This window comes from Falco cherrug, chromosome 10 (assembly GCF_023634085.1).
Source record: "Falco cherrug isolate bFalChe1 chromosome 10, bFalChe1.pri, whole genome shotgun sequence".
Classification (NCBI taxonomy): Eukaryota; Metazoa; Chordata; class Aves; order Falconiformes; family Falconidae; genus Falco; species Falco cherrug.
Window position 1 is genome coordinate 37,901,245 of NC_073706.1, and position 27,888 is coordinate 37,929,132.

The following is a 27,888-nucleotide window of genomic DNA, read 5'->3' on the forward strand; positions in this document are numbered from 1 at the left end:
ATGGTCTTGAAAGTTCCTGTCTATTTAGTAGGAACAATCAAGACCTTAGCAGCTGGGGAGAAAAAAGGTAAAATATACATAAACGTATATTCTCAAGAATGCCCTGATATTTTGTATTCCATAGCTGTGGGCAGGCGGGAATGTGGAAATAGGCTGTGTGAGATCAGTAACTTTTGTCTCACAGCTGCTTTGCTTTTTCTTTTCTTTCCTCCCCCTCCAAGAAAGGCACCTTGTGAAGTACCACTCTGAATTATAACTCCTTGAGACACTTAAAACCAGGAGTAAAAGAGCTGCAGAGAGCATGTTGTAAGGAAGAGTCTGTCACGTACAAAAGATATAGTCAAACTTGTCCAAACTCTGTCTTCTGTAACTGAAACTAAAATTACTATTCACTTGCACCCAGTCTTTGTTGTGTGCACTTCAGAGGTACTGTCAAGTCTTGAGAGCTGGTTTGTCTTGTAAATATGCGCTGATGCTGTTAGCAGCAGCCATAGTAAGCACAGAGGGATAGCCACACTGTGTGATGAGTGAAGTTAATCTCTGTGCAGAGTGGCGTGGGTTGACTCATGGTGTATCTGTGTTCCTCTAAGCACAGAGGGTTGTCTGCATTATTGTTCTGTTTTCTTTCTTGCCCACAGTCGAGGTATAGGCAAGTTGAGTTCCCTGTTACTACCATCAGTACAATCTCACATCCTTCAAGTGCAACCTTTTGGGCTCAGGAAGTCGGTTCCAGGTTCATCAATTAACAGGAAATCTTGTAATCTGGTGAGGCTTCCAAAAGCTCATTGTTTACTGTTAAGGGCAGTTTTTATCACAAAGTGCTTGCTCTCCCGACTGAAAGATAAGAAAATGTAATACCCCCAGCAGTTTAGAAAAAATCTGATTCTTACCAGCCACTTCTGCTTCTTAGCTGGCACAAGCACTGGATCTTAACCTGTAATATTTTCATTTTCAGAAAATCTGTGGCCAAGGATAAAAATTTTGATCAGGCAAAAGAAAGTAAAAAAAGTAAAGGGAATTCCATTTTTAAGGTGAAACAAGGAACTACTAAAATGGTAGGCTGGCTTTTAAACTGTGTCACTATGAGCTTTGCAGGATTTGAAAATCCAAATAAATCTGAAGTTATGCAGAGAGTTGTGCAGTGGAGCAAGTGAGTAAATTAGCAGGCTGTGTGCCTTCCCCTTTTAGCACTTGGTGCTACAGGTGTGGATTTGCCCCACAATGACTGAGGGCAAAATATGCTCTTTTCTAGGGCATTTGGGATTATAGAGTGACATCTTTTCCCAACCAGCCCCAGTCGTTGCTGTCATCAACACCAATGACCACTGGTCTGCAAGAGTGAAAGGGTGAGAACAGAACAGGGAAGGGGGGAGGGGATGAGACCATCTTTGGGCAGACCAGGTGAAAGCAGGAGTGATCTTTCTCTTAGTTTTGTGGTTTGTAGGAAAGATTTCAAAAATCATGTCTCTGTGAGAAAACCTCTGAGCAAAAAGACGTAACAGGGTCTAGAGGTGCATCATATATACCCCTGTACAACTTTAGAGCGTGTATGGAGATAGATAGTCATCACTTGTCTTCTGTGCATAAGGAGCCAGAGAACATTGCTCTTACACAGGCAGGCTGGGAAAGAAAGGCCAGTTCAGCAGGGAGACCAGGGTGTGTATATTCTGATAAGGAAAAGTATCTCCTTGGGAGGATGGCCAAAACAGAGCACTTATGCCATAGCTATAATTTCTGCTGATAACAAAGCAAAGTCTCAAGGTCAGATGGTCTTGATACTGTCTTCCCTGTGGACTGTGTCTTCTAGGTTGTAATGCATAAGTTGCAGCTCTATAATTTGTGCTCTCAAGCCTTGGAAAGGCTTGTGGTTTGGCTTGATTTCCTTCTGCCCCAAGATCCTTCAGCAGCACACAGCTGAGTCAGAGACTTACCAGTCCTTCCATATCTGTCTTGCTAAGGAACACTTTTTAGGAGCTACAGTTTCTAGATGACTAGTCCTCATCCCTCAAGTACTAGAATCAGATAGTCCCTTTTCTTCAAACTGCCTTTCATACTGGGACCAGTCTTGGCATAGCTATAGGCAGCAGAGGCCCCACTGTAAATGGGCTATATGATGACAGCTTTTTCCCACAGTATGATGGCATGGCCTCCCAAAGTGATGCACACCAAGCTGACAAAACGTGGGCAGTATCTGTGCAGTGGGGTTTGCCTTCTGCTGAGGGGGAACCGAGTATTTTTGTTTGTCTCAAATGCCAGCACATGGTCTATGTGCTATTGCAAGACTACAGGTATTGCCCCTGAACCAGCCATTGCCTTTGATTAGAAACATTTTTGTCTTGTTTTGATTATCTTGGCTTAAAGCAGCCTCCTTACTGTCTCGGCACTGCAGTGAGGATGATGAGACAGTTCCCAGCCACATCCACTGAAAGCAGGGTGTGCACAGGCCCTTGTAGCATTCACATATCCTAACGCAGGTGATGTACTTGGGAGAGCTGGGGAGGTCCTTGATTAAAGAAAAGCACAATGCAATAGTCTAAATGAATAAGCTGGAATAATCCAAGCTGGTGGTAGAGTTTTTCTCAATTCTCCTGCTGTGAAATGGAGACCTTTTGCTATCAGCCACAGAAAAATATCTCAGTACCAGTGAGGTATTTGCATGGAGCTTTAGCAATGACTGTTCAGGGCCAGTTCCTTACTAATCGGTCTGGCTGGAGTAAAAGTACAGTTTTGACTGAACTGAAGGACTAGTTCTTACAAAAACAACTAAATGGCTTCATTCTGATAGAAAAGTGCAGCTGTTTGGAGTCTCCTGAAACAAACAGTTTAAAGGAGGAGGATTTTTCTTAAACAATGGGCATCTGTCTAGACATAGGGCAGGAGCAGCACTCAGGAGCTCAGTACAGCTTGTGTGCAAAAGAGGTAAGTCCTAATGGGCCTTTTGTTATGTCCACTTTTTATGCCCTTTTTGAATGACAGCTAATGTCAAAGCACCTTACAGCACCCCTGTGCAGCAAGGCAGCTCGTTGTGTAGATGACAAGACAGACAGGTACAGAAAGAGCAAATTGATTGCCAAGAATCCTGCAGAAAGATTGGAAAGCAGCAAGGAATCGATCAGCAGTCTCCTATGGACCGCTGCCGCTATTACACTGCACTGGCCTTTCTCTCCCAAGAGTTTTAACTGACTGGGGCAGTTCTCTGTGTAACTTTTGTTTCAGTGCTTCTTGTTGTAGCCACCCTTTCCCACTCTCAGTCAACAAATCCTTCCAACAGTACATCTCTGTTCTGCTTGATTAATGTATTTTTTCCCCAATCAAAGAAGTTGTTTCTAGGAAGTCTTCTCCCTAATTGGAGTCTTTTAGCATGGTAACCTGCTTCTTCAAGATCCTTGCTGGAGAAAGCATTCCTGAATTTGTGGAGAAACCTTGTCTACTGACAGCATCAAGGGTGAGTAACAATTTCTGGTGAAAGTATACCTAGTATGTGCCAACAACTGACTGCATTTTCAGGTGGTCAATAATATATTCACCCACCTCATGCAAGAATATTTGGTCCATCATCTTCTACAACTGGAAGAGTGGTAAACTAAAACAGATGCAATCTGCAGTTACCTATACCCACACTCACTGTTTTTAGAGATTTATCATCTATCAGTCAAAACCAGCGGAAAGCTGCTGTTGATTTTAGCTGCTGGCAACTTGTCCTTATTGATTTAAATGCAGCAGTTCTTGTTTATGCAAAACTCATGATTGAATAATTTGGCTAGGACTGGAAGAATGTGACCTTTAATGCATAAGTAAATAAGCCTTTCCATCATGTATAATCTCTCCCATATGACAGATCTGTGACTGTCTAAAGTGAAAGATCATATGAGCCTTTAGGGTATATCACAAAAAATCACAGATCATTCCTGTCAGTGCACAGAGCACTGCTAATGAATAAATGTCATTCCCAGAGTGGTATCTGTGATGGATATAAAGTTGTAAGAATTACAGTAAGTAAAGCAAGGTTAATGTAGTCTCCTCCATGAAGCAGACGAGAAAAGAAACCATGCATTTAAAGTAAACCTAAGCAGAGAAAGTAGGTAACAGGCCCCAGTTCCATTTCACTCGTTCATTCGTTATTTCCAATGTTTTCCTTGAATATTAGGAGACAAAGCAATATTCTGAGCTAAAGTTAAAAGTAAACCAAAGCCTAATTAACACAGAAAAGAGAGAGTGGTTACCAGTGGAAGAGGGATCCAGAACGTTTTGGAAGTATTTTTAAGAAGTATGTGCTAAGTTAACACATCTTTTTTTCTTGCCATTACCACATATTTATTTTTTTCACACAATGAAAACTAAAAAAGAAAAAACTTAAGCACTATAGTATTCCTCAGCAGCAATAAAACTGTCCTCATTTGCAGTGAGCCTACTGCAGCAGTGCTACTTTCAAATGCTACTGTGTGATCATATGGTAGTGTTTTGGATCAACAGAAAAAGCATCAGATCAGGAACTATTTTTTTTGCTGCCTAGTTTTATGTTTAACATGGCAAGACCCTAATGCTTTTGGTGTGTCACTCAGGCAAAACCAACACTAAATCGTAATAATTCATAATATTTTTCAGGACGTGTCCCAGTTCAGCCCTGTTTAATTTGTGATGTCCAGTGACTGCAGAAGTTCTGTCCTGTTGTTGTTCTCCTTGCTTGCATTGCTGTGTCCCTTTCTCTCCTCAGTCCTTAATTCTTAGTCCGCTCTAATTCACTTCTTCTCTCAGGCAGTCCTTTGTTTACAAGTTTACCAGTCAGGGCAGGTCAAACTCTGCGAGTCTTAAGTCCAGCTGCTTCCATTCACCCTTCTCTGGTCTATGTATTGTTTATGCAGTTCAGGAGTGATACTCACTTCCAGTGCAGAGCACCAGAATAAAAGGATGTCTCTGAGAAGAAATGTGGCTTCATTTTGCTGCCTTAGGCCAAGAATGCACCTGATCCCAAATAACATCGCTGTTAGTGGGAAGACTTCTGTCAGTTTCTGGGGCTTTGGGAAGGCAGTGAGGGATCTTTAGGGAGGAGGGAGCATTGGATTTGGCCTCAAAATTTTTGCCTTCAGGGATTCTGAGTTTTCCACAGGTCATTTTTGTTAGTGATTAAATACAGTGATTTAAACACAAATAAAAAAAGGAATTCACTAATACATTTGCCATATCCACTCACCACTGCCCCAGCCTATGTGGAGCTTTTGCTTTTTGCTTTCTCTGTGGTTTTTTTTTTCCATTACAATCTGAATGCTTTTACTGTGATGATACAGGTTAACTACAAGTGTGTAGTGTCCAATACCCACACTGATGCCATCTATACAGTATCCTTGATCATAACTAAAGGTAAACTCTAGAGGTCTGGCTTGACTAGTGGCTAGGTCAGCTACTAACAACTAAGCTTGGAAGAATTTTGAAGTTAAATGAAATGGAGGGTGAAGCAGGGTGAAGAATCCTATCCCCTGCTGACTTTAAACTGAGAATTTTGTGTCTTGCATTCTGTGTCCACTGCACAAAAAAAGAATGTGTTTCCAAAGGTGCAAGTGTTGTGCTTATTATGGGGAAGAGCCTTTATGTTCCCATACTCCCTGAGAAAAAATGATACGAAGCCTCTAGATATGAAATCCACGCTGTGTATCACCAACGTGAAAGACCTAGGCAGCTACAGTCCTCTTGTGGCTGATGAGAAACTCCCCATTACATTGAGTTATCAGTAATCTTTGTTCTCAGATACATGAGGCTCTGTATACAGTGTCAAGATCTGCAGACACTTGAGGGTCAAAATTGGTGGGCCAAACTGTGACCCACTTTCTTTCCTTACATGTCTTTGCAACATTAATGATTCACTGGTCTTTTTAGGCTCAAACAGGTATCTAACATTGTACAAGTCATAAATCAACCCACAATTACCAGAGCACACATGTGAAAACACCTTTCATGAGATAGATTTCAGTTTGAAGCCTAGTTATTACACGTAATAAACCAAATTCTCCACTGACATCAGTGTGGCAGGGGCATAAGTAACTACTGAATTTAGACCAGTTTTAATAGAAAAGATGGGAATTACAAAACAAGCCCTGGCACTGCCCTTCTAGTGGAAGTTAACTTTGTTCAAACATGGTACAGAACTTGGGAGTGAATTAATGGGCCTGGGCATAATGAGAACAATCTTTTTTCATCCGTGTATGCTTCTTACAGCCAGCCAAATGCATGCCTGCTGTCTGAAAGAAAACCAACCACATTATATATAGCAAACTTGCTTTAAATCAATGCTAAGTAAAAGTGATGCTGCCCAACTGCCTTTTATTGCAGTAGGACCATGCCTTAAAGATAAGCTTTCCCATAAGTACTGTTTTTTAAGTATAATACCTTTTCGATAAAGCCCTTTAGCAGGGCTTGGGCACAGGCTGTTTAGGAGTGTGGTAGGTTACCTTGCGTAAGCCAAATAGTGATCTTGTGCCAGGCACTGCAGCACTCTTCACAGATAATGCAGGAAGATATTAGTCCTCCTTCTGCTTGCCAAATGGTTCCAGGCATGCTTGTGGATGTCATGAGCACTTGTCTGAAACCATCTACTTTATGATGACTTACAGTAAAGGAGAGGGAAAAAAAATAGCAGAGCTAAGACAGAAGAACTGAACAGAAAAGCATTGTGTCTGTTGGTCATTGGCTTTGTAGGATTACGTGCAACTTCTGCTGAACATTATGAACTATAGTTAGCTTAATTTCCACTGAAGCTGAAGGAAAGAATTTATCTTTCAGCTACCACTCAAGAAAGAAATTAAAATTACTTCACTGACATCTTGCTATTTAGTGTAGGAAACTGGAGATCAGGAACTAAAAATAACAGAGTGAATGTTTGTCTTTTTGGTGCTTTAACAGGTGGGCCTGTAACTTCTGACAGACTGAAACTACTGAAAGTGACTGAAAGACAGACAGCAGCATTTGGAATGCACCTGCAAAAGAAAGTGCAAAACTTCAGTTGGAAGTTCAGTGGGAAAGAGTTGAAGTGGGATGATGACTATGAAATTATCCCATCTGGCAATGGGTTGGCCCACACTGTGAAAACTAAGGGCGTTCAGTCCAGTGACTTTAAAGAACTTGTTCAGACTGGAGATCCAGCGCAGAATACTCTGCTCTTTGTTGATCATAAGTAACGAAAAGGAAGCATTTTTGAGCAGTGGGTGGATCAAATGCAAGATAGTAGGGTTTGAGCTGCAGAATCCATACAGCTAGAACACAAGACCCCAGAGCCTGGGCTGAGAAAAATGGAAGCCACAGTCTCATAAAGCTACCCTGTGGGCAGGCAAGCAGAGGAGCAACAAGACCTCTTTTTCACACTGAAAGTAAAGTCCCAAGCCTGGAATCTCTCCTGCACAGGAGCCCGTGTTGTATCCTGCAAAGACAAAGCCAACTGTTTCGATTTGTAAGGTGCTTGCTGGTACGCACCATTTTTTCTTGCCAACCTCTTCCCCTTTCCCAGGCATTCTAATTCAATTTGTCAGCAATCTCAGGAACACCCAAGTCAAAAAGAAGGGAAAAGCCTGCCTGGAGTGCGTGCTGACTTCTGAAGGTGTCATGCTGAAGGGGGTGAAGAATGGATGAATGATTGAGACATGTCCTAAGCACACCATGAAGCATGAAGGGAAGAGAGCTGAGCTCATCATCATTAATGCTGCTGAGCTGAGTGACTCAGGAGATTGCGCAGCCATTGTAAGCTACACAAGATGGTGACCCTAATGAGCAGTATGGCAGTGCCAGTGTAACTGTGGAAGGTAAGTGTGAATGGCTCAAGAGAGGAAGAGTAGAAAGAATAGTAGTATTTACACTGTTCTTCAGTGAACTCTGCAGGAGAGCAATGCTGCTTTGCTGTAGCGACTAGGAAACGGATGTGTAGTAACACTCCTCTGCACTGTTTGTTGCTTAACATGTAATAAGCTGTTAGTCCATGCCCCCTCTTGGTAGCATGAAGGTAATAATAAAGAACTTTCCTATGCTGTATAAAGTGGTAGAAGCATAAAGCAGTAAATCTGTCATTGAAATCCTTGCACGTGTCACATAAATCAGCCTAGTAAAGTGTACCATGTTTTTTATTTTAATCAGGGTTGCTTTAGTGAATTCTTATACTGGTTCTTTAAAGTGACCCATGGGACATTTGGCTGCAGTCTGCTGAGGACCAGTAGCACGACATGTGGCTGGTAAATATGTAATATCACATATGTTTTGTACGTTAATTTTGCAGTAGCATTATTGATGCTGTAAACTTCAGTCTATGATCTTTACAGAAAGATACAAGGTTCTTAAGAGCAGGAAGAAAAGTTGGAAAGCTTAGCTTTATGCTCTCGGCATAGGCTGGAGAAGAATTTCAAATTTAGGGTATAGATTTTAGTGGCTGTTAGTATTTGAGATGACTTCTGTTAGATGTAGACCAGCTTTGAACTATGCCCGTGTGCCTTCCATGAAAAGTGCAGCATTTTAACACCATTTTAAAATGAACTGCATGGAAGGAGGATAAAATTATGTTAGTGCATCCTTCACAGGTTCAAGAACAACTAACTGCATATGCATTTGGTAGGATGGTATGAAGGAAACTTCAGGGGACAAAAGAAGTTCAGCTGTGAGGTCAGGCAGATTTTCTCGCATGGAAGATTGATCTGTCTTAGTGCCACCCCAACAGATGTCTCTGTGAAGCTGGTCTTTTCCTAACAGTCCTGCATTTTCTGTGTCAGATGATGTCCCCCACAAACCCTGTCCAGATGTATGGACTTGGGGGGGGGGGGGGGGGGGGGGGGGTGGTGTCTCTCCATTAGTTGTGACCATGTATTTCTCATTTTGTTTTCCCAAAGCCAGCCAGAAGGGGACTGTTTCCCAGTGGCATCCCCAGCCCTGGGCTTTCTAGGTGTGCAGCCCTGCAAGGATTCCACAAGGATTCCATGGCTAGGGTTGAGTGTGGCTAGCGGTGGGCAAGGAAGCCCTGGGGCTGGGTACTAGGCCTGGTATGTGAGTGCTCTCTGTGGGCCATGACCAGGGTGGCCTTGAAGGGACAGTGTGCAGCAGGGGCCTTTTCTGACCACTCCTCTGGGACAGAAGCCACTTGTGTGGCACCAGTAACCTGGAAAGCCATGGCTGAGCTGCTTCTGACTCCTGTGCACACTGGAGTTGCAGCCTGGTGCCTTAGTTATAGATGCATCTTTCCCCATGTGAGGTTCAGGTTCAGATACAAACATTACGTAGGCAGTAGAGGAAAGTGTTCAGCTGGTTTGACAGCGCCTCTGGACCAGCTAAGGGTGTGGAGCAGTGCCAAGAGGCTGTTTTCTGCCTCAACTTTAGGGTTCCAGTAGCTGCATTCCCTCCAGTGAACATGCATAAAGAAGGGTAAAAACAACTTGGCCTTTCTCTGGCCCACTTTCTTCCAAGGGTATCCAATTTACTAAACTGGTTTCATCCAGAGGGCCTGTCCATTTTGTTAGGAGGTCTCCACACTGTTAAATACCTACTTGGTGTTTGAAATGCTCAGTTGATGATTATTCTGCACAGTTTTTCTGTTCATGTGCTTCCACTGGTTTTTCTTCCAGAGACATTTGCAACCATGTATGTGTGTGACTTCCATGCTCTAACTGGGCATTCTGCTGAGCTCTGTGTTGTCCTGAATGATGCAAAGTGGAAGGAATATGGCTCAAGGATGATAAATAGGTAAAATGCCCATGGTATTATCAGTATAATGAAAGACTGCAAAACCCTAGTGGGAAGTTTTCTCCAGATAGGTACTGTGGGACTTGGCATGGCTTTAATAAACAGCTTCTGACTAGGGGCAAACATATGGACAGATCAGCCAAGAACAGATCTAATCTTTTCCAGTCTCCTACACCCTTAGTCTTACTAAGTTTTGGCTTTGGATCTTGGCTTTTTAAAAATTTTCCTTCCCAGTCTCCTGTGAAGATGCTTTCACATTTGCTAACAGATTTTCTCAGCCTGTAGACTTGCTTTCTTTCCCACAAGTTTGGCTTCTCACCACCTACCACCCTTCTCCCTCTCTCAGTCTCTGATTTTTGGAGTAATCAGTAAATGGGTCCTTTGCATGCAGTGCACACCCTTCAGTACATGCCATGTGGCTCATCTAGGCAGATACACAGATTGCTCTATCCATGAAATCTAAATTCATTTTGTCGATGGATGACAGAGCATTTTACCAGAGCAGGAGCTAGAAATCCTGATTGCTTAGTCATCTTAGAGCTGGACACTCTGGTAGAGGATTCAGGGGCAGCGTTGGAGATGGTGTTGTTTGCAGTGTGGGTTGTCCCCTGCCTCAATCCTCTTGTCAGATTACGGATATGAAAGGAATCTGGATAGTGAAGCAGGGAGCCACAAACCCACTGACAGAACGGGAGAGGAGTGTGAAGGGAGGTAGATGTTGAGAGCCAAGGGGGCAGAGAGTGAAGCAACCAGTTGTCATTGGAGACAGCCACCCCACCTCCTTAGTGCTTTTTACCAGGCACGCACAAACACTGAGAGTATCAGTGCTTCACCAGTCTCCTTCCCTGGGCCTGTACAGCCTTAGCTGTGTGCATGAGCAAAACCTCTTCTTTCTGCTGCTTTGTTTCCTGAGGGGAAAAAACTGAACAGTTGTATTGGTTGATTTTAAGAGACTAAGCGTAGGTTTATGTGTTTATAATTTGGCGATCAAGAATTTTAGCCTGAGCTTTTACTTCAGACGTTGTCATGAGCAACGAGAAAAACACCTTTTCTGAAATTATATGTAGAAATACATAAATAAACATATTGCTCAGCTCTTGGCGGCCAGATGGCGCCTGGTGGGTTTTCAGACTCCTCTGCAGTGTGGAAACGAGTGTCTTTCTGTCCCTGAATCAAGGCAAGGTGGATAGATGCTGCTGCCCAGGACAGCGGGACAAACGCAGCAGTAAGAATGCTGTGTCTGCAACACTGAGTATTTATCATACCTGTGTTGCAGTAAGAACTCATCCACAGCAAAGCTTTGGTATAGGGAGGGTTGATTTTCCTTCATTCAAACATATTTTTGAATGCCTTTTTACCACTTTCAGCAGATGACTATAATTTCTAAATGTACACATTGTGTGACAAAAATAAAAGGAAAACCACCAAATACATTTTGGAACCTGGTTTGGGGTTTTTCTATTATTATTATTGTGTGCAGGACATCCTTATCATGTTCCCATATTACTTTGTAACAAATGAGGGAGCATTTTCTTTAGAAGCAGTACCTAACTTTGAATCTACTATCTTTATCATGATCACAGATACATATCCCGGTGTAGCCTTAGGGAAGAACAGCACAAACGGCTGCTTCTTCTGCCTTGCAAAACAGAAACTGCCTGGAATCAAATCTCCAGGCCCTAGGGAAGTGAGGAGCTTTGGGGTTTGCTGTTTCCTAGAGGTCCCACTTCTGCTGCTGAGCTGAACAGCTAAAGGAGGACAGCCAGCTCCCTGTATAAGAAACAGAACTAAATTAACTGAATCAAGACATGCTGAAGATTGTTAGTGTCCCCAGAGGCTTTCACAAAATACAGAATTCTTACAGTAAAAACATGAATTTATGAAGGGCCCAGCTTTGGACCACCTTTTCTGGGAACTTGCAGGTATGGGAAAGATGTCGCGCTATATTTGCAGCTGCAGCTTTCAAACATCTTCCGTTCTTTCCAGATTCTCCTGTTACTCAAAAGCCTGTCCCTGAGCTTTTTGCTGCACGCAGCATTACTGTGAAAACTACGCATACAGCAAGCATCAAGGTGCCTTTCAAGGCAAAGCCAATGCCCAAAGTCACATGGTTCAAAGATGGCATTGCGGTGGCAGAAGCAGTGATGGAGAAGGCCAGTGACTGTGTTATAATCAAAACCTGAGTGGAGCCGTTATGCTGAATCTGAAAAATCACTGTGGCTCCAGCTTCTAAGAATCCTTACCTCAGCTTCATTGGTAGGTCCTACATTAATTGTAACAGGACAATCACTGGTAGATATGTTTGCTTACAGGTGCTATAATTCAGACTTTCTCTTTAAAAATCTTGCAGTGGGGCAGACTCTGAGTTACCAAATCAGGTGGTTCAGGTCAGTTTAGTTTTGCTGTCATCTACACTGATTTACACCATGAGACGATATGACCCTCTGAATAATAGCCCTCTGTGTCACTCTGGTCAGCGGCTCACACTGGAGACAAACCAAAATCCCCACAGGGGAAAGTAGAGTTCCTGCAACACGTGGGGAAAATGTAAAGTGAGATGGAAAGCACCCAAAGGTAATGGAGAAAACAGGTGACTCTGTCAGGCATAGAGAGGAGGATGGCTGGAGAAAAAAATTGTGGATCCAAGTAGGGGCGGAGAGCAACTACACCACATTTGCTGTGGCAAAAGTGGAGGAAGGGAAAGAATTCAGAATGCATGTTTGCTGGAGAACCTATTAGTCAGCTGTTTTTAATGTGGTTTCACAGTCCCACTTCCCATTATTTTTGTCCTCTTCCTCCTTGCCAGTCCCCAATAGAATACTGTCCCCTGTGCTTCAGGGGACAAGTTCTAAGGACAGAACTTAGAGGCTGCTTTTGTGCTTAGGCTGATAAGCAAAATCAAACAAATACCCAGGTCCTTTCACTGCAAATGTTTGTGGACCCAGAAACCCCTTGACACAGACTGGCCGCAAGAGAGGACTAACATGGTATTCCAGGGTCAGCTTAGTGGGGTACAGCAGAAATGAAAAGTGTCTTTCTCTGGAAAATATTGTGAGGGAGCAGAGAAGATAATTTAAAAGGGAATGCTTAAAAACATTTTGGTTTGTGGCCAAAAAAGAAAATAAGTCAGCCAAAAACTAACTTGGTTAGAAAACATTGCTGCACTATTCTCTGGCAGTTGTAGTTGGGGTACCTCTTGTTCCTGGATTTCCTTTGTGGACTGGGATCCCCAGTGAAAGGGGGATTTGCAGTCCTCTTTCCCCAAAACCAGAGTATATCACAGAAGATACAGTGCAAACAGCAAGCCTGGCTTATTGAAACATTTCAGAAAGAAAGTTGTTACCAACTTGATGAAAAATTACATACATTACTTCTAGAACTTTGCCTTTTTGTCCAAACCTATGGATTACGGAAGGTGTTTCTGAGCCACTCTAATGCATTGCAGAAAGAGCTAGTTTTCTGATTGAGTGCAAGAATCTAAATGTTTCAGTGTTTGAAACGACAAAGGGAAGTAGAAGGCAAAGAAAAAGAATCTTTAGAAAAAGGCTGTGGCCATGAATAAACTTAAAAATAGAAGTTACTCTCCTTGACTTCTTGCTATACATACATATATATATTTATACACACACACACATAACGCATACACAGAATTTGGAGTCAATGAATTCTGACTGTACTGTGCTAATTTGATTTTTTTCAGTGTAGAACATCTGAGACGGGTGTCTCAGCCTCAGGTTGTAGATGTCAGGAAAGAAGCTGTCACCATCACCTGGAACTTCCCAGCCTGGGACAGAGGTTCCCCAGTGCAGGGTTACATCATAGAAAAAAAGAAAGGCACCAATCTTTATATCCCAATCACCAAGGAGCCAGTCCAAGGTCAGACCAAGATTATTATCTTGTTTATGTAGGTAAAAGGGAAGTTAGATAAGGTTTAAATGCAAAGTGGAGTATTGATTAATCAAAAAAAAATTAATCGTGACACCTAGCAAAATACACATTTTAACATACGCTGTTCAAAGTGAGATTTTCAGCCCTCAGATAGAAATGGCTTGATACTCAGGAGCAACAATGAGAGGGCAGAACACTCAGCACCTCTGAAAGTCACATCTGTGGATTTGGGTGCCTAATTTCAAGCATCTGTATTTTACATTTCTCCCTACCTAAATCTGGCTGCTTTTCCTTGCCTTAGACCAGAACTGAATTAGACAAGTGATTGATTTTGTTGTATCTATCAGATAGGAACCATATGATCCATGCTTAGCACAGCTTATAGAACACATGGGAGTGTTCCTATCAGCAACATCTGACTAACGAGACTTTTGATTTTCCTTTTCTGTTAATATTTTGGTTCTATCTTGGATTCTTTCCTCTGTCTGATTCAAAATGTGGACTTTCATATTAATTAAGTTACAATCAATCACATTATCCAGCAGTATCCTCCTTAAGGCACTGACAGTACTCATGGTAAATAACGGAAACACTTTTTAAGGCAGATTATTCAATTCCTGAGTATTTTTTCAAAATTGAGTGGACATTTAACCTTGCTTGAAGGCTAGATTGTGCAAGGCTTGGCCACTCTGTTGAGTTCATTACATCATGGGAAATCCCACTGAAATCAGTGGAGCAAGACATGAAGATATTTTTTTCCCCAGCATGTATGATTATGCCAGGCTATAGACCATAATTTAGTGGAAAGAAAAATATTTATTTTTCCTCTTATTATATGCATCAAAATTCCATCTTCTCCTTAGGGAGAAAGATACGAAAATGGAGCAGACCACTGGAGAATTAAAGGTTAGACCTAGTTAAGGGGCTCCCTGAACCCCTGAAATTTATATCATTTTCCAGCAGTCTGTGAGCTGAAATTTCTTCTTGGTTTATCTCAGTCAAAAAGCAATTAAAAAAACGCAACATTCTGACCACTTGGGAACACTATTATGAGTTGTGTAATTGCAACATTGTGTCTCTAGGTACCAGATTCAAATGGATGGTTTTCGGGAGGATGCACAGTGAGTTCCATGTAATAGCTGTGAACCACACAGGCCTTGGACTTTTCAGCATGCCCTCAACTCCTCGTTGCAAAGGATCCCATCAGTATGTTTCTTTCATTAGTGTCTAGTTTTCTTAAACGTGTTTGCAATTACCAGATCTGTGCTTTTATGACTGAAGTCTGAGGGAATGTGGCAGTTCCAGCCTGGCTCAATGTGATGGACTGCATGGTGTTTATAGCTTGTCTAAAGATTAAGGTAGGCCTTAATACAGGTGGCTATAAATGTAATTATAAGTGCCTGAAAGTGTGACGTTATTCACTTAAAATGTGTAGCTATTAAGATGAGGATATTAGTAAGATAGATAGTAAGAGATTCCTACCTGGGGCGAAATGAGTATATGCAAACAGCAGAAAACAACACGGTAAAGGTGCTAGAGGTGTAGATACCTTTAGCACTTAATGTTTACATATAGGTTGCCAAAGGCCCTAATGTATGACAAAGAGAATAATTTCTTACCTGTGTTACTGTGCTCCTGTCAACAGTCCCCCGTCAACCCTTTTAAAAGAAGAGAAAACTCTTGCAGAATTCATTAAAGTTGCTTACATTATTTTAATACTGGTTTTTTAGTAGTAAAGAATCTGTGACTAATTCTGGACTGATCAAAATCACAGACACACTCCAAAGGACTACAGTAGCCTCAGAAATGCTGAAATGGGCAGATGACCATGAGATTCTGTGTGGAGGAAGCAGGGCAACAAGTAGGATTGCAACCCTGGATTTCAGGAGAGCTAACTTTGGCCTCTTAAAGGACATACTTGGAGGAATCCCATGCATTAGGGCTCTAGAAGGTAAGGGGATCCAAGAGAGGTGGCTAATATTCAAGAATCTCTTTCTCCAGGCTCAGGATAGCTGCATCCCCGTGAGTAAGAAATTAAGCAAAGGGGGCAGGAGACCTGCATGGATGAGCAAGGAGCTTCTGTCAAACCTCAAACAGGTGATTATAGGACGTGAGAAAAGGGGCAGGCCACTTGGGAGAAATATAGAGTTGTTTGCAGAGCCTGCAGTGAGGTGATGAGGAAAGCTAAGGTCCGTTTGGAATTAAGTCTGGTGAGGGAGGTCAAGGACAACAAGAAGGGCTTCTTCAAGTACATCAGTAGCAAAAGGAAGACCAGGGAAAGTGTGGGCCCGCTGCTGAATGAGGTGGATGTCCTGGTGACAAAGGACACAGTGAAGGCAGAGTTACTGAATGTCATCTTTGCTTCAGCCTTCACTGCCAAGGCCAGCCCTCTGGTTTCCCAGACCTACCCTGGAGGCAAGAGAGGAAGTCTGGAGAAAGGAAGACTTTCCCTTGGTTGAGGAGGATCCATGAGTGCTGAGGGAGTTGGCAGATGTTATTGCCAAGCTATTCTCCATCATCTTTGAAAGGTCATGGTGGACAGGAGAGGTGCCTGAGGACGGGAAGAAAGTCAATGTTACTCTGTCTTCAAACGGGGCAAGAAGGAGGACCCAGGAAACTACACACCAATCAGCCTCAGCTCCATCCCTGGCAAGGTGATGGAACAGCTCATCCTGGAGGTCATCTCAAAGCATGTGGAGAAAAAGAAGGTTATCAGGATCAGTCAACATGGATTCACCAATGCAAAATCATGCCCAACCAACCTGATAGCCTTCTGTGATGGAATGGCTGGGTAGACAAGGGGAGAGCAGTGGATGCTGTCTACCTTGACCTCAGCAAGGCTTTTGACACTGTCTCCCGTAACATCCTTGTACATAAACTCAGGAAGTGCGGACTAGATGTGTGGACAGTGAAGTGGGTTGAGAACCGGCTAAAGGCAGAGCTCAGAGGGTTGAGATCAGTGGCACAGAGTCTGGCTGGAGGCTTGCAGCTCGTGGTGTTCCCCAGGTGTCAGTGCTGGGTCTGGTCCTGTTCAACTTACTCATCACTGACCTGGATGAGGGGACAGAGAGTAACCTCAGCAAGGCTGCAGGTGATACAAAACTGGGAGGAGAATTCTTACTCTGTATGACCATATAACTAAAGCATTGTAAAAACAAAAGGCTGTCAGAAGCCATCAACAAATAGCTTAAACTATTGATAGAATCTTGTGATAGATACTTGAGTGGGCCTTAGTCGGTGCACATAATTTAGAAAAAGATCTGGCTGAATGTGGAAGCTGGTAAATGAGAGTTTATGTAGTAGATGAGAGCCTTGAGGTTAGTTACTCAGATGGGAAAACTACTTTTGCATCAGAAGACAACACAAATCCAATTTGAAGCCTGAAGCTACGATTCTTCTCCTGTCTGAACACTTGCACTATCTAAGATTAAGCCTAGGAGAGTACGTACTGTCCATGTGCACGATATCCCTTATGACCCTGTGTGCTCACAGGAGCGTTCTGTATACAAGCCATTAGCATCAAGTTTGTCAGGGCATGCTGCACTGGTTGAGTTTCTTGGTTTGGGGCAGGAGTGCGGAGGGTCGTTGCATTTTAGCTGAGGCTTTCAGAGCAGAACTTGAATTTGGATACTTTACTCCCTATTAATTTGATTAAAACCAGATATTTTCTAATATTCCATCTTTTGCTCTTCTTACATATTATGGAGATCTAACTAGACTGCTGCAAGGTGGACTAAAGAGCAAAAAGCAAGATCTGTATTTTAAAAAATGACTATTAATTAGGGGTACTGTAACCTTTGGCAAATAAACTTAAAGAATATTCACAGGATTTTGCAAGCCAGTAAGCAAATTCACTAGTCCAAGCAGTCCAGATAGCACCTGACCACTTTACACAGGACTGTAAAGGGATTTATTAAACAAGGAGAGACATAAGGCAGTCAAAGCCATACCAGACAGGTTACAGGACATGTATTGCACAGCTCACCAGTCAGCTAGGAAGAGACAGAAACAAACCTTTAATGCTAGACACCTCTCCCAAACACCTGTGGAGAACAAGTGGTGGTCAGTGCTCATAGAGGGTGCCCTTTCCCAGCTGAATTCAGATGGTCCCATGTCAAATGGTGCGAGCATTTTTCTTAAATGGCCAACCTTGGAACAGGGTCTACATGTATATGCTATGTTAGAAACTGCTTTGTTTTGTTGGACAGAACTTGCTCTGTTTTTATTAAGGCTCCTTTCACCCTAAAAACCTTGCTGGTTCAGTGTCTTAAAATAGGAAGAGCTCTGAATTCACTTACACAAGCATAGGCCTGTGGGTGCAGTAGCGTGTCAGAGCTCTCCTGCTGTCACAGAGCCTCCAGGACTGCTGAAGGTGGTGGATTTTTCCAACTCCAGCATTTCCTTAGCCTGGCAGGAGCCAGACCAGGGGGATATGCTGTTAGGATACGTACTAGAGGTGTGAGCTGAGGACACCAAGAAATGGACAAAATGCACCAAGATCCCTCTTTCTAGTACCACTTACACTGTGGGAGGTTTGCAGGAGACAAGTATGACTTCTGAACCTGAGCTGTGAATGAAGTTAGTATGGGAGAAGCAGTGGAAGGAAGGAACAGGAAGGAATTCTAGCAATGTCACCCTCAAGCACGACATGCAGTATCCATCCAGATGGAATTCCCATCTATCAGCTGTTACTTTCTGTTGGTTTTAGCATATACCACACTTTGTAAAGGATTATCAATTTCGTATTTCACAAAAGCACATTTAGCGTCACAGCTGTGATGCTTTTTGCTGAGTTTTCAGAGGTGATGCAAGGAGATGGAGAGCAGCATAAGGTGTGCAGTTCTTAAGCCAAATCAAAGTCATTTTGCCATCCTTCTTGCTGAGCTGTCCCCTGAATTAGTATGTTAGGTGTAACGGCAGTTGTTTCTTCTACCGTCTGACCTCTCGCATTGCATCACATGTGTGATTACAGCGGTCACTGTTGGAAGATTCTCAGATTACTGTCATGGATACTGTAGTCTAAGTATGGGTTAGGAGGGTAGGCAGTACAGCAAATAACCCCATCACATTTGAAATGCCTGTTGTAAATATAATGGTACTGAGACAGGATTATAATTCTTTCAGTCCCTCAGTTTGAATGGGATGACCCGTCAGGGTGCCAGCATGCTGAAGTTGAAATAATATTATCAGAGATCATGCTTCAAAGACACTAAGTGTGTCTTGAGAACGAAGGGATCATGACCTGCCATGAAATCCCTGGATAGCTTCCTACTTGAGGTAGCAAAGTATTTAAATCTTTATTGTTTAGGACTTGCAATTGCTTAATTATTAATTAGGAAATTCAGACTTTTATGTCTGAATACACACCCAGGTAACAAAGCATGATGCTGACTACCCTCAGTAGCAGTAACACCAGCAAGAAAAGACGCATAATTCTTGAGTCATGTTATGTAGTGCTGATTCCTATAGAGCAGAAGGACATTCAGGCTTGACTGAAGAAGTCTCAGAAGGCAATATCCAGGTGACCAGTATAAAAAATGGTTGTTTCTGTGTCTCCGCTTTGGTGCTACACAACCCATCTCCCATCTGTGCAGCATGGCTTTGTTACCACATCACCAAACAGAGAAACACCAGTGCTTTAGGTTCATGAAGTCCTGCAATAAGTCTTTACTCTCTTTGTGGCTAGTCTTTTTGTAAGCCTCCCTGTGGTGGTAAGGGTAGAGGGACTTCTGTGCGCAGAAGCTTGTCAGCTGCACAATCCAGCCCTCTGCAGCTGGAGCAACAGTGTTCAGCAAACCATTAAACACTGGGGAAGTTCTCTGATTCATCATAAGAAGCAGAATTTTTTGAGCACACAACTACAGTTCGTGCTAATTGAAGTGAAATCATTCTTGATTAAACCTTGAGTGACCATGGGGAGTCATTGGGTTGTAAAGACAATGCTTGAGGTCCCAGTGCTGTGCTTTCTGAGGTACAATTTCTATTAACATGGATGTTGAGCTCACTTCTGTATAGGCTACAGGCTAATTTCTGTGCTTTCCTTTTTTTTTAAGCCTAGGCTAAAAAAATACAGGAGCTGAGGCTCTATAGTACCTTGCAGAATCAGCCCCAATGTAAGAATGTAGCTCTCAGTATAAGTTTATCTGTATCACATCAGCTGTTTTCCCTCAGCTTTCAAGATAATCAAACCAATGAACTGTACAATAAGGCTTATGTGGCATCTCCGAAGCCAACTCTGTGCATTTTGCTGGGGACAAAGCCTTCCATTGTCTTTACAGCTTAAAGAAATCACTAGGATTGTTGTCCTTGAAACGTTTTTCTATCAGGCTGATCATGTACAGGTGGCTCCTGTACACATAGATGTCCCTTTTATGCTCAAAGACATGGTTTCTGTTACCACCCAAGTCAGGAAACAGAGCATTATAGCTACACATTTGTCTTGGCCTCCCCACCACCACCAGTGATGTGGCAAAATAAGGCTTATCAACAAGAGGGAGGAGGACAAGAACCATTCCCAGTCCTTACCAAGCGATCAGTTTCTGACCTGTACCAGATTATCCTCAAGGAGAGTTATAAAGAAGCCCTTTATGATGTTCAAATGCACGTTGCAGGTACTGTATAGAGCAAACTGTATAGAGCATCTCAGTCACATCTGGGTATTGACAGGAGGTATTCCTTTGCTGACAGAAATTTCTTGCAATTTCTGCATCCATGCTGGAGTTGGGAAGGCTTTTTTCTTGAAAAAAACAAATAATCCCAATCATACACACACCTTATCCAAAATAGGCCACAGGAGCAATCCAGAATGTTAGTTTCACTCAAGGGGAAGAAAACTCCCCAGTCAGAAGGGATTTTCCTACCTCTTGTCACTGTGTTTCCCCAAGTCCCACCTTCACAGTAGCTCAAAGCCAGACCCAGTTAGCTGAGCCAAGCAGAGGAGCAGCATGGTTCAGAGCTGAGGGATAAGGAATAAAGAGTGAAGCAGTTATTGCTCAAGACATCCCCAGATGCTGCCTTGGTTTTCATGCCATTATTTAATCAGGCAAATCCCCTTAACAGGACTAATGTAACAGTGTCTGTCCCCTCAGCACTCTGGTCTCATCATTTCCATTGCAAGTGGGTCTAAGCAGCCACGTGGAGGCAGGCTGATTTGCTTCTTAGAGGGATTGCTATTACTATAATGATCTGTTGGGACTTACGGAGCCTTGTAGTGTATTTTTGTACTTGTCGTCTCTTCAGAGGGTCCTTTTTAAAACTTAATAGCCTTATTTTTTCCTCAGAAAGGAATTACACAGGGCAAGTCAGTCCTCAGGTTGCTCAGGGTAGAAGAAATCAGGGATGGTACTTTCCTAGACACACAGGGACTTTGGAAGGGAGGGACTGAAGTGCAAAATATTTGCCCCATAAAAGGACAGAGAGAGGGTCCCCAGACAGAGGAAATGATACTTGAATGTGTTCGTTAGTTCATAGATTTCCCCTCACCGCACACCTACCTGCAGCTGGTTGGAGAATTCCCAAACACTGTGACCCTAAATCACAGCTCAGATGTAGAAGACTGATTGTGGTGTCCTGAAATGTGATGTCAGTACCGCCACATGGTTCAGCCACAGAGAAGGTCTACAGCAATAAGTCACAGGCCTGCTCCCAGGGAGGAAACACTTCTGAGTCATTGTGCGCAGTGACACTGGGGACACTGGCCCTCTAGATTCACAGGAGCAGTGGTGCATCTCCAAAGACAGATGCAAGCGTAAAAATTCATGATGGCACTGGAGGAAGATGGGTGCTCTCGTCCACAAGACTGTAAACCAAGCTCAGGCTCCCTCTATGGCCTTGGGTATTATCGCCAGCCTGTTCTGCACCTCAGGTCCTCACCTGGGGAACAGAAATAAGAATACATCCTGTCCTATCCCATCTATTTGTTAGCAGTCTCTTCAGGACCAGGCTTCCTTTTTCTGCGTGTATGTGTAGCACATTACATAGCAGTTCATACAGGTGTGTTTAAATTAAAATTCAAGACAGTAGAGGCCATCTGCGTGCAGTGAGGTTGATACTATCATGTCTTGACATAACAGAAGATTGGTGTTACAAGTCATTTGTCTTGTAGGATATTTCCAGTCTGACTGGGATTTGTTTCCTAAATGAAAAGCAAACAAATCTAACACATGAAGGAGACCATGTGACAGTCTTTCTAGGCCAGAAGCTATAAGAAGTCCCTAAAAGCACATTAAATTAAACACTCAGAGGTCATAGAACCATAGGTATGTTACTTCAGCTGCCTGTGCAGCTGAGAACACTTCTACTTATGTGGCAGTAGTCATGTTCTTGTATGGAAGTACTCTAGGCTTGGATTTCACAGAGTCTGAAATAACTTCAGTAACTTCTGTGTATGTAGGCGAGTACAGCAGAGTAGTAAGTGGATAAAAGGTAGGTTGGTTGTGCCTTGCAGTGCATTCCCTTGAACGTTCCTTTGATAACAGCCTACCTGTCTTCAGGCAGGACAGCAGGACATACACAGATGCGAACCGAGTTCCTGTTCTTCATTATAAATGGCAAGTCACAAAGTTTATTTGCACAAACCTGAGAGATGCTAGAAAAACTGAAAGATAAGGAGGAGATAAACTGTTGCCTGAGAATGAGGTCTCATATGAGAATTTTGCCTCACAGTGCTACGTTTAGGATCCAGGGGATTTACCTAATGGGACCCCATGCCAATGCAAAAGGAGATAATAAAGATTTAAATAAATGCATTTAAATAGGGGCTGGGTTTGCAGTGGACACTGGAAGTTAAATTGCACGTGCAGTTCCCCTTGATTCCCCCAGAGCATTCTGTAGACTGTTAATGCCTCAGAGCAACACCAGCAGAGCAGTAGCTCTTCCTTTACAAGATCACCTGCTTTGTTTTATAATTGGGTGTAATTTAATGCATTTCTAAAGCACCTTAGGAGCCAAATATCCAGAAGCACTTTACAATTTAATGGCTTTAATAACAGAAGGCATCAATATATCCCCATGGAGCAAAAACCTGACACCTCATTCACAAACCAAGAAACAAAGAAATTAATTGCTTGCTTACAGTTGCATAGCAGAGTAATAGAAGAATAAGATTTCTGATTCCTCCCTCTCTTACTTTTCAGTTTGTTTACAATGTTGAGATAGGTATGCTGGTCAGATGCTGAGAGTAATGCAGTGTTTTGTTCATTTTTCCCCCCTCCCTGGGTTTTCCCTGGTCAGAAAGAAGGCCCAGGTCATGAAAGGTCATACCCAAGCTCTTTGGATTTGTACTGGTGCAGGAGATCGTCTTGATGGTGCTGGCTCTGTGCTTGCATGTTGGCGTGTGCAACAGACAGTGCAGTGCGAAGCAGCCCACAGTGACTCTTCCCTCAGCAGAGTGTTTTGACTTCAATATGGAGCCCCCGAGGAAGGACTGTTCTTCCCATTCCATCGCCCCTGTGAAGAACCACAGCACAGGTCATGGCAACAGCCACGCCATGAGCTGTACTTTCATCAGCAACCCCACCCAACAGTGACCCTGTACAGGGGCAATATTAGCCTCACATCCAAGTCTTAAGTTGTGGTTCGACTCAACAAATAGCATCTGTCTGCTTATGGTCCCTACAACTTGGACCTACAGGTTGATGATCTGTGGTAAATCAGATTTGCAGCCACTGCAATTTGTTGGGGGTGATTCCTTCCAGGTTGAGTAACCACAGATTTCAAGTCTGAGTGTAGTTTACACCTTGTTATTTTCCAGGGCAGGGGCACTTGCTGGGACTGGCACTGTGGATCACACTTCTCTGGGCCAGTTTGGCTCTCGTCCACAGAGAAAGAGATTACACAGCCTGTAGGTACTGCAGCTGGAGCTGCAAAGGCCACACTGTAGGAACTTACCTTCATATTCAAAAAACAGCATAACTCTTCGACTTCGTCTTCCACTGAAGTCACTGAGATTTGTCTTCAAGGTTATTTTTGTCTCTAATCATTGTTTCTGGACAGCCTGCTGACAACTGCTGAGCCACCCTTGCCAGGGCTTGGTTCTCCCCGCTGATGCAGAAGTAGCTCAGTGTGGGCCAGCGGAGGGATGTGCACACTGAGTTTCCTGCTCTGATTTTCAAGCACTCATCTGTGTTTGTCTGTAGAATACATGCAACACTTCTTTCACTGAAGCCAGCCACTGCCCACCTGGAAGACTGAAAGCAATTCTTTACCATTTTTTAAGAAATCCTGGTGCTATTGGGTCTCCTACTCCCCACAGTCCCTGATACACTCCTCCCTGAAGCCACAGTTTCAGGCCAGAGCTGGAGGGCATTTTCCTAGTCCCCGAGATCAGCGGGAGCTTTCCCTGGCCCGGCATCGCTGCCAGCCAGGCTGATGCAAGAGGCACCCTGGCAGCACTGCTTGCCTCAGCTCAGGGAGGGCAGGTGGGCCTGCGGGGCATGGGAACAGCGTTCTGTCCCCTTGGAGATGCAGTTGCTGGGTGAGACTTGCCTTCTGCCTCCCCACACAGAGCTTGTCGGAGTAAGGACTGTTACAGTAGGAACATACCTCTTTCAAAGCTTTTACAGGCAGAGCTGCCTAAGGGACAAGGCTTGCAAAAGCACTGTGTGGGTGACGTGCTCATTTGTATTCAGATTCCTTAATGGGAGCCTATTTCTGAGGCCTCCCAAGGCTCCTTCTTACCTTGACCTGGGCAGTCTCTTGGATGGTCTCTGCTGCTAGGGCTGTCTGCAGCTGAGTGAGGTGGGAAAGCAGGAGTCAGATTCTAAGAGACTGTAAAAATTATTTTAGGAGGTAAGGAATTCACTTCAAAGTGAGCTTAACTGCAGGTTTATTTTAGATCTTAGGAACTATATTTTTGCTGATTTTAATTCTGCAAGAGGGGTAGTTACTGCTGGGAGTCAGGGGTGAGAGGACATTGTACCTTGTGTGAGCACTCTTAATTAGGCTGAGAGCTCCTTCATACCTGGACTTTCTTTAGGGACTTTTTTTACAGACTGTCAGTGGTCTTTCCTGGTGACAGGCTGCCCTAAGGGAAAGGAGTAAGGACTGATCTAAGGAATGAGCAAATCTGCTCATTTGAATAGTGATGTGGGAGTCTCAGCTGCTGATCTCTGTGCTGATTCTGTGGGAGCTAAACTGCAGTTTCTCGAATATCTCTCTCCACTCCTCTTAATGTGTTGCACTGGGTTGACCCCAGCTGGACGCCATGTGCCCACCAAAGCCACTCTGTCACTCCCCTCCTCAGCTGGACAGGGGAGAAAAAATACAACAAAAAGCTCCTGGGTGTAGATAAGGGTGGGTAGATTACTCAGCAATTACCATCATGGGCAAAAGAGACTTGACTTGGGGAAATTAGTTTATTACCGATCAAATCAGAGTGGGATAATGAGAAATAAAACCAAATCGTAAACACACCTTCCCCCCACTTCTCCCTTCTTCCCAGGCTTAACTTCACTTCTGATTTTCTCTCCCTCCCCTGCCAGCAGCACAGGGGGACTGGGATGGGGCTGCTGTCAGTTGATTACATACTGTCTCTGCGGCTCCTTCTTCCTCAGGGGGAGGGTGCTCACACTCTGCCCTGCTCCAGTGTGGGTCTCTCCCATGGGATGCAGTCCTTCAGGAGCAGACTGCTCCAGCAAATCTGCTCCAGCGTGGGCTGCCCATGGGTCACAGCCTCCTTTGGGTACCCACCTGCTCCGGTGTGGGGTCCTCCACGGGCTGCAGGTGGAGATCTGCTCCACTGTGAACCTCCATGTGCTGATGGGACAGCCTGCCTCACCGTGGTCTTCAGCATGGGCTGCTGGGGAATCTCTGCTCGGGTGCCTGGAGCACCTCCTGCCCTCCTGCCCGGACCTGGGTCTCTTCAGGGCTGTTGCTCTCACATATTCTCACTCCTCTCTCCTGCTGCAGTTGTTGCAGAGATATTTTTTTTTCCCCACCTTCTTAAAGGTGTTCTCTTAGAGGCGCTACCACCATTGCTGATGGGCTTGGCCTTGGCCAGCAGTGGGTCCATCTTGGAGCTGGCTGGCATTGGCTCCATCGGACATGGGGGCAGCTTCTGGCATCTTCTCACAGAAGCCACCCCTGTAGCCTACTGGCTTGCAAAACCTTGCCATGCCCCAACACATGTATCGTCTTCTCTCTCTTCTTTATGGAAGGGCGGGGGCATTCTTGTGCTTAGCCATTTTTTTTCAGTTTTAGCTTTTTTCTTAGTAGTTGCAAAACCAAATAGAGTATTGCTCCACCTCTGGGACACACAGCAGCATCTTTCTTGCTGCTATAGCTCAGAAGAGTGGATATAATATTCCTTAGGCTGGGAGGTGGCCGGTTGCAGAGAACACAAAGCCTGTTAGACCCAAAGTGAATTATCTGGAAGAGTGATGAACTGAACAAGGGGAAGTAAGAATGAAAATGAGAACTCCATAAATTTGAACTGTTCACTTCCTACAAAAACTGTGACAACTGCTTCCTTTATACAGTGGAAAGCTTTATAAAGCTTTTTAGCCAGAGCTTTGTGAGACATGCACTCAAATGGTTGATTGCAGTAATGGTGGCACTTACCCACCCACCCCACCCCACCGCCCTTGAGAAAAGGATGATAAAGGTCTCCTGGACATACCGACAGAAAATTTCCAGAAGTCAAAACACAAGATGTAATTAGTGGAACTATCTCTGCCAGGTCTAACATGCAAAACAGCATTGCTGTGGCGGTATTGTTTGTCTGTGTGTGTGTGTGAGAGAGAGAGACTCAAAATACAACTGCCCTTGCCTTCTGTAATGGCTGGTGAAACCAGCTGGTAGAGTGGGGCTTCTGCTCAGCAGGGACGCTTCTGATGTTTCCTTCCTCTAAGTGGTTTCAGGCAGCAGGGTGCATGTTGAAGGTGATATTTCTAATACCATCTGTTAATGTATCTCAGTGGTAATAAAAGGGGCTGGAGATTGCAGTTCTCTCTTCCGTGTATCAATTTGCTTCTGCACTGGTCAATAAGAATCCTGTTTCTGAGTTCCAAGAGGAAATTCATTTTCTGTCTCCATATCCCCAGATAGCCTGGCAGGACCTCCATAACGATCTAGGCTTCATTATTATGTCAGATTGTATATAAACATAGGGCAAGCCATAAATCTGAAGTGATTAAATCCTTGCAATACCAAGACAGTAAATACAGTCTGCAGCTTTGCAAATGAGGGAGTCACTTTGTAAAAAAGCTGGCCGTAGGTCAAACGAGATCCAGAAGGGTCCAGTAACTTCACTGCTGGTGGCCAAGACCAGATAAGGAATTGCAGAATATCTGAACCACTGAGGGATCAACAGATTGACAGATAGATAAATACATACAGATAGACAGACACACACACATGTGGTGTTAGTTCTTTTAATTTGGAGTGAATTCTTTCAGGAGCCAGTTGTGGAATAAAAGCATAGCAGTGGCCAGCCACAGACACACACCCAGTCTGAGAATATTTTGCCACCTTTGTTCCATCTGGAGCTAGGAAGGAGGTGTGAGGAAACGGGATGCTCCTCCCAGCAGGCCTCTAAGCTTTTGAAAGGAATTGTAAAAGACCAAATTAAAGAAAGAGGAAAGAAGCACCCACTTTTGCCTGCTACTAACACCTTTAGGCCGCTTTGAAAAGAACGTGGTGATACTTCTGCCTGCTACTGATTCATTCCCACATCAGAAACCACGCCACTTCAGAAAGGGAGTGTGAAGAAGTCTCTGTTAAGCCTGTGAGCAGATCCATTTAATGGACGGGGAGCAGTTACACTGTTTCTATGCTATAAATCCTTCAAACCTCTCACTGGTGACAGATGGCCTGGTTCAGGATTAATGAAACCAAGTATCTGTTCCACTGCATCAAACAGCTGAAGAAACTGGCATTGGATCCCGAACCAGAGAAAAATGTCCACACTACCCTACTTTTTCCTCCTGGAAGTTTTGCTGGGGTGGGGGGAAGAGAGACGTGGCCATTTGTCTGGGATTTCTGGGCAGCAAACGGCCTTCCCAGAGCAATCCTTTGCAGCAAGCTGCCTCCTCCCAGGAACTCTGGACAAACGGCCATTGTATGTGGGACTGGCTGTAGCAGCAAGGGGTGAGCGTGCTTCAGGGCTCTGCATCCCAGGGCACCCATGATGGATTGTGACACGAGCCAGGTGCCATCGTCACAGTGCTGCCTGGCTGGTTTGTGTCCGATGTGCTCTGTGGGGTGCATGTGGCTGTGTTTCAGGGTTCCCCAGACAGGAACACTGTAGCCGACTGGGGGTGTCAGCTTCAGTGGGGCACTGCATAGCTCCAGGGCAGA

General features: G+C 43.9%; 1 protein-coding gene across 1 annotated transcript; it reads left to right on the forward strand.

The window, feature by feature from the left end:
* Positions 1 to 27,881, forward strand: IGSF22 (immunoglobulin superfamily member 22). Its single transcript, XM_055722580.1, is given in 28 exon segments — positions 1 to 67; positions 3,318 to 3,449; positions 5,098 to 5,361; positions 6,895 to 7,165; positions 7,365 to 7,725; positions 7,727 to 7,787; positions 8,742 to 8,770; positions 9,530 to 9,665; positions 9,668 to 9,686; positions 10,301 to 10,416; positions 11,692 to 11,886; positions 12,183 to 12,238; positions 12,240 to 12,285; positions 12,288 to 12,331; positions 12,334 to 12,419; positions 13,406 to 13,581; positions 14,676 to 14,775; positions 14,777 to 14,799; positions 17,946 to 18,134; positions 18,137 to 18,189; positions 19,928 to 20,212; positions 21,057 to 21,148; positions 21,150 to 21,340; positions 21,986 to 22,002; positions 22,848 to 23,106; positions 23,109 to 23,158; positions 23,160 to 23,294; positions 26,185 to 27,881. Coding segments are annotated over 28 exon segments (3,516 nt in total). The 3' UTR covers positions 26,248 to 27,881.
* Positions 27,882 to 27,888: the final 7 nt, after the last annotated feature.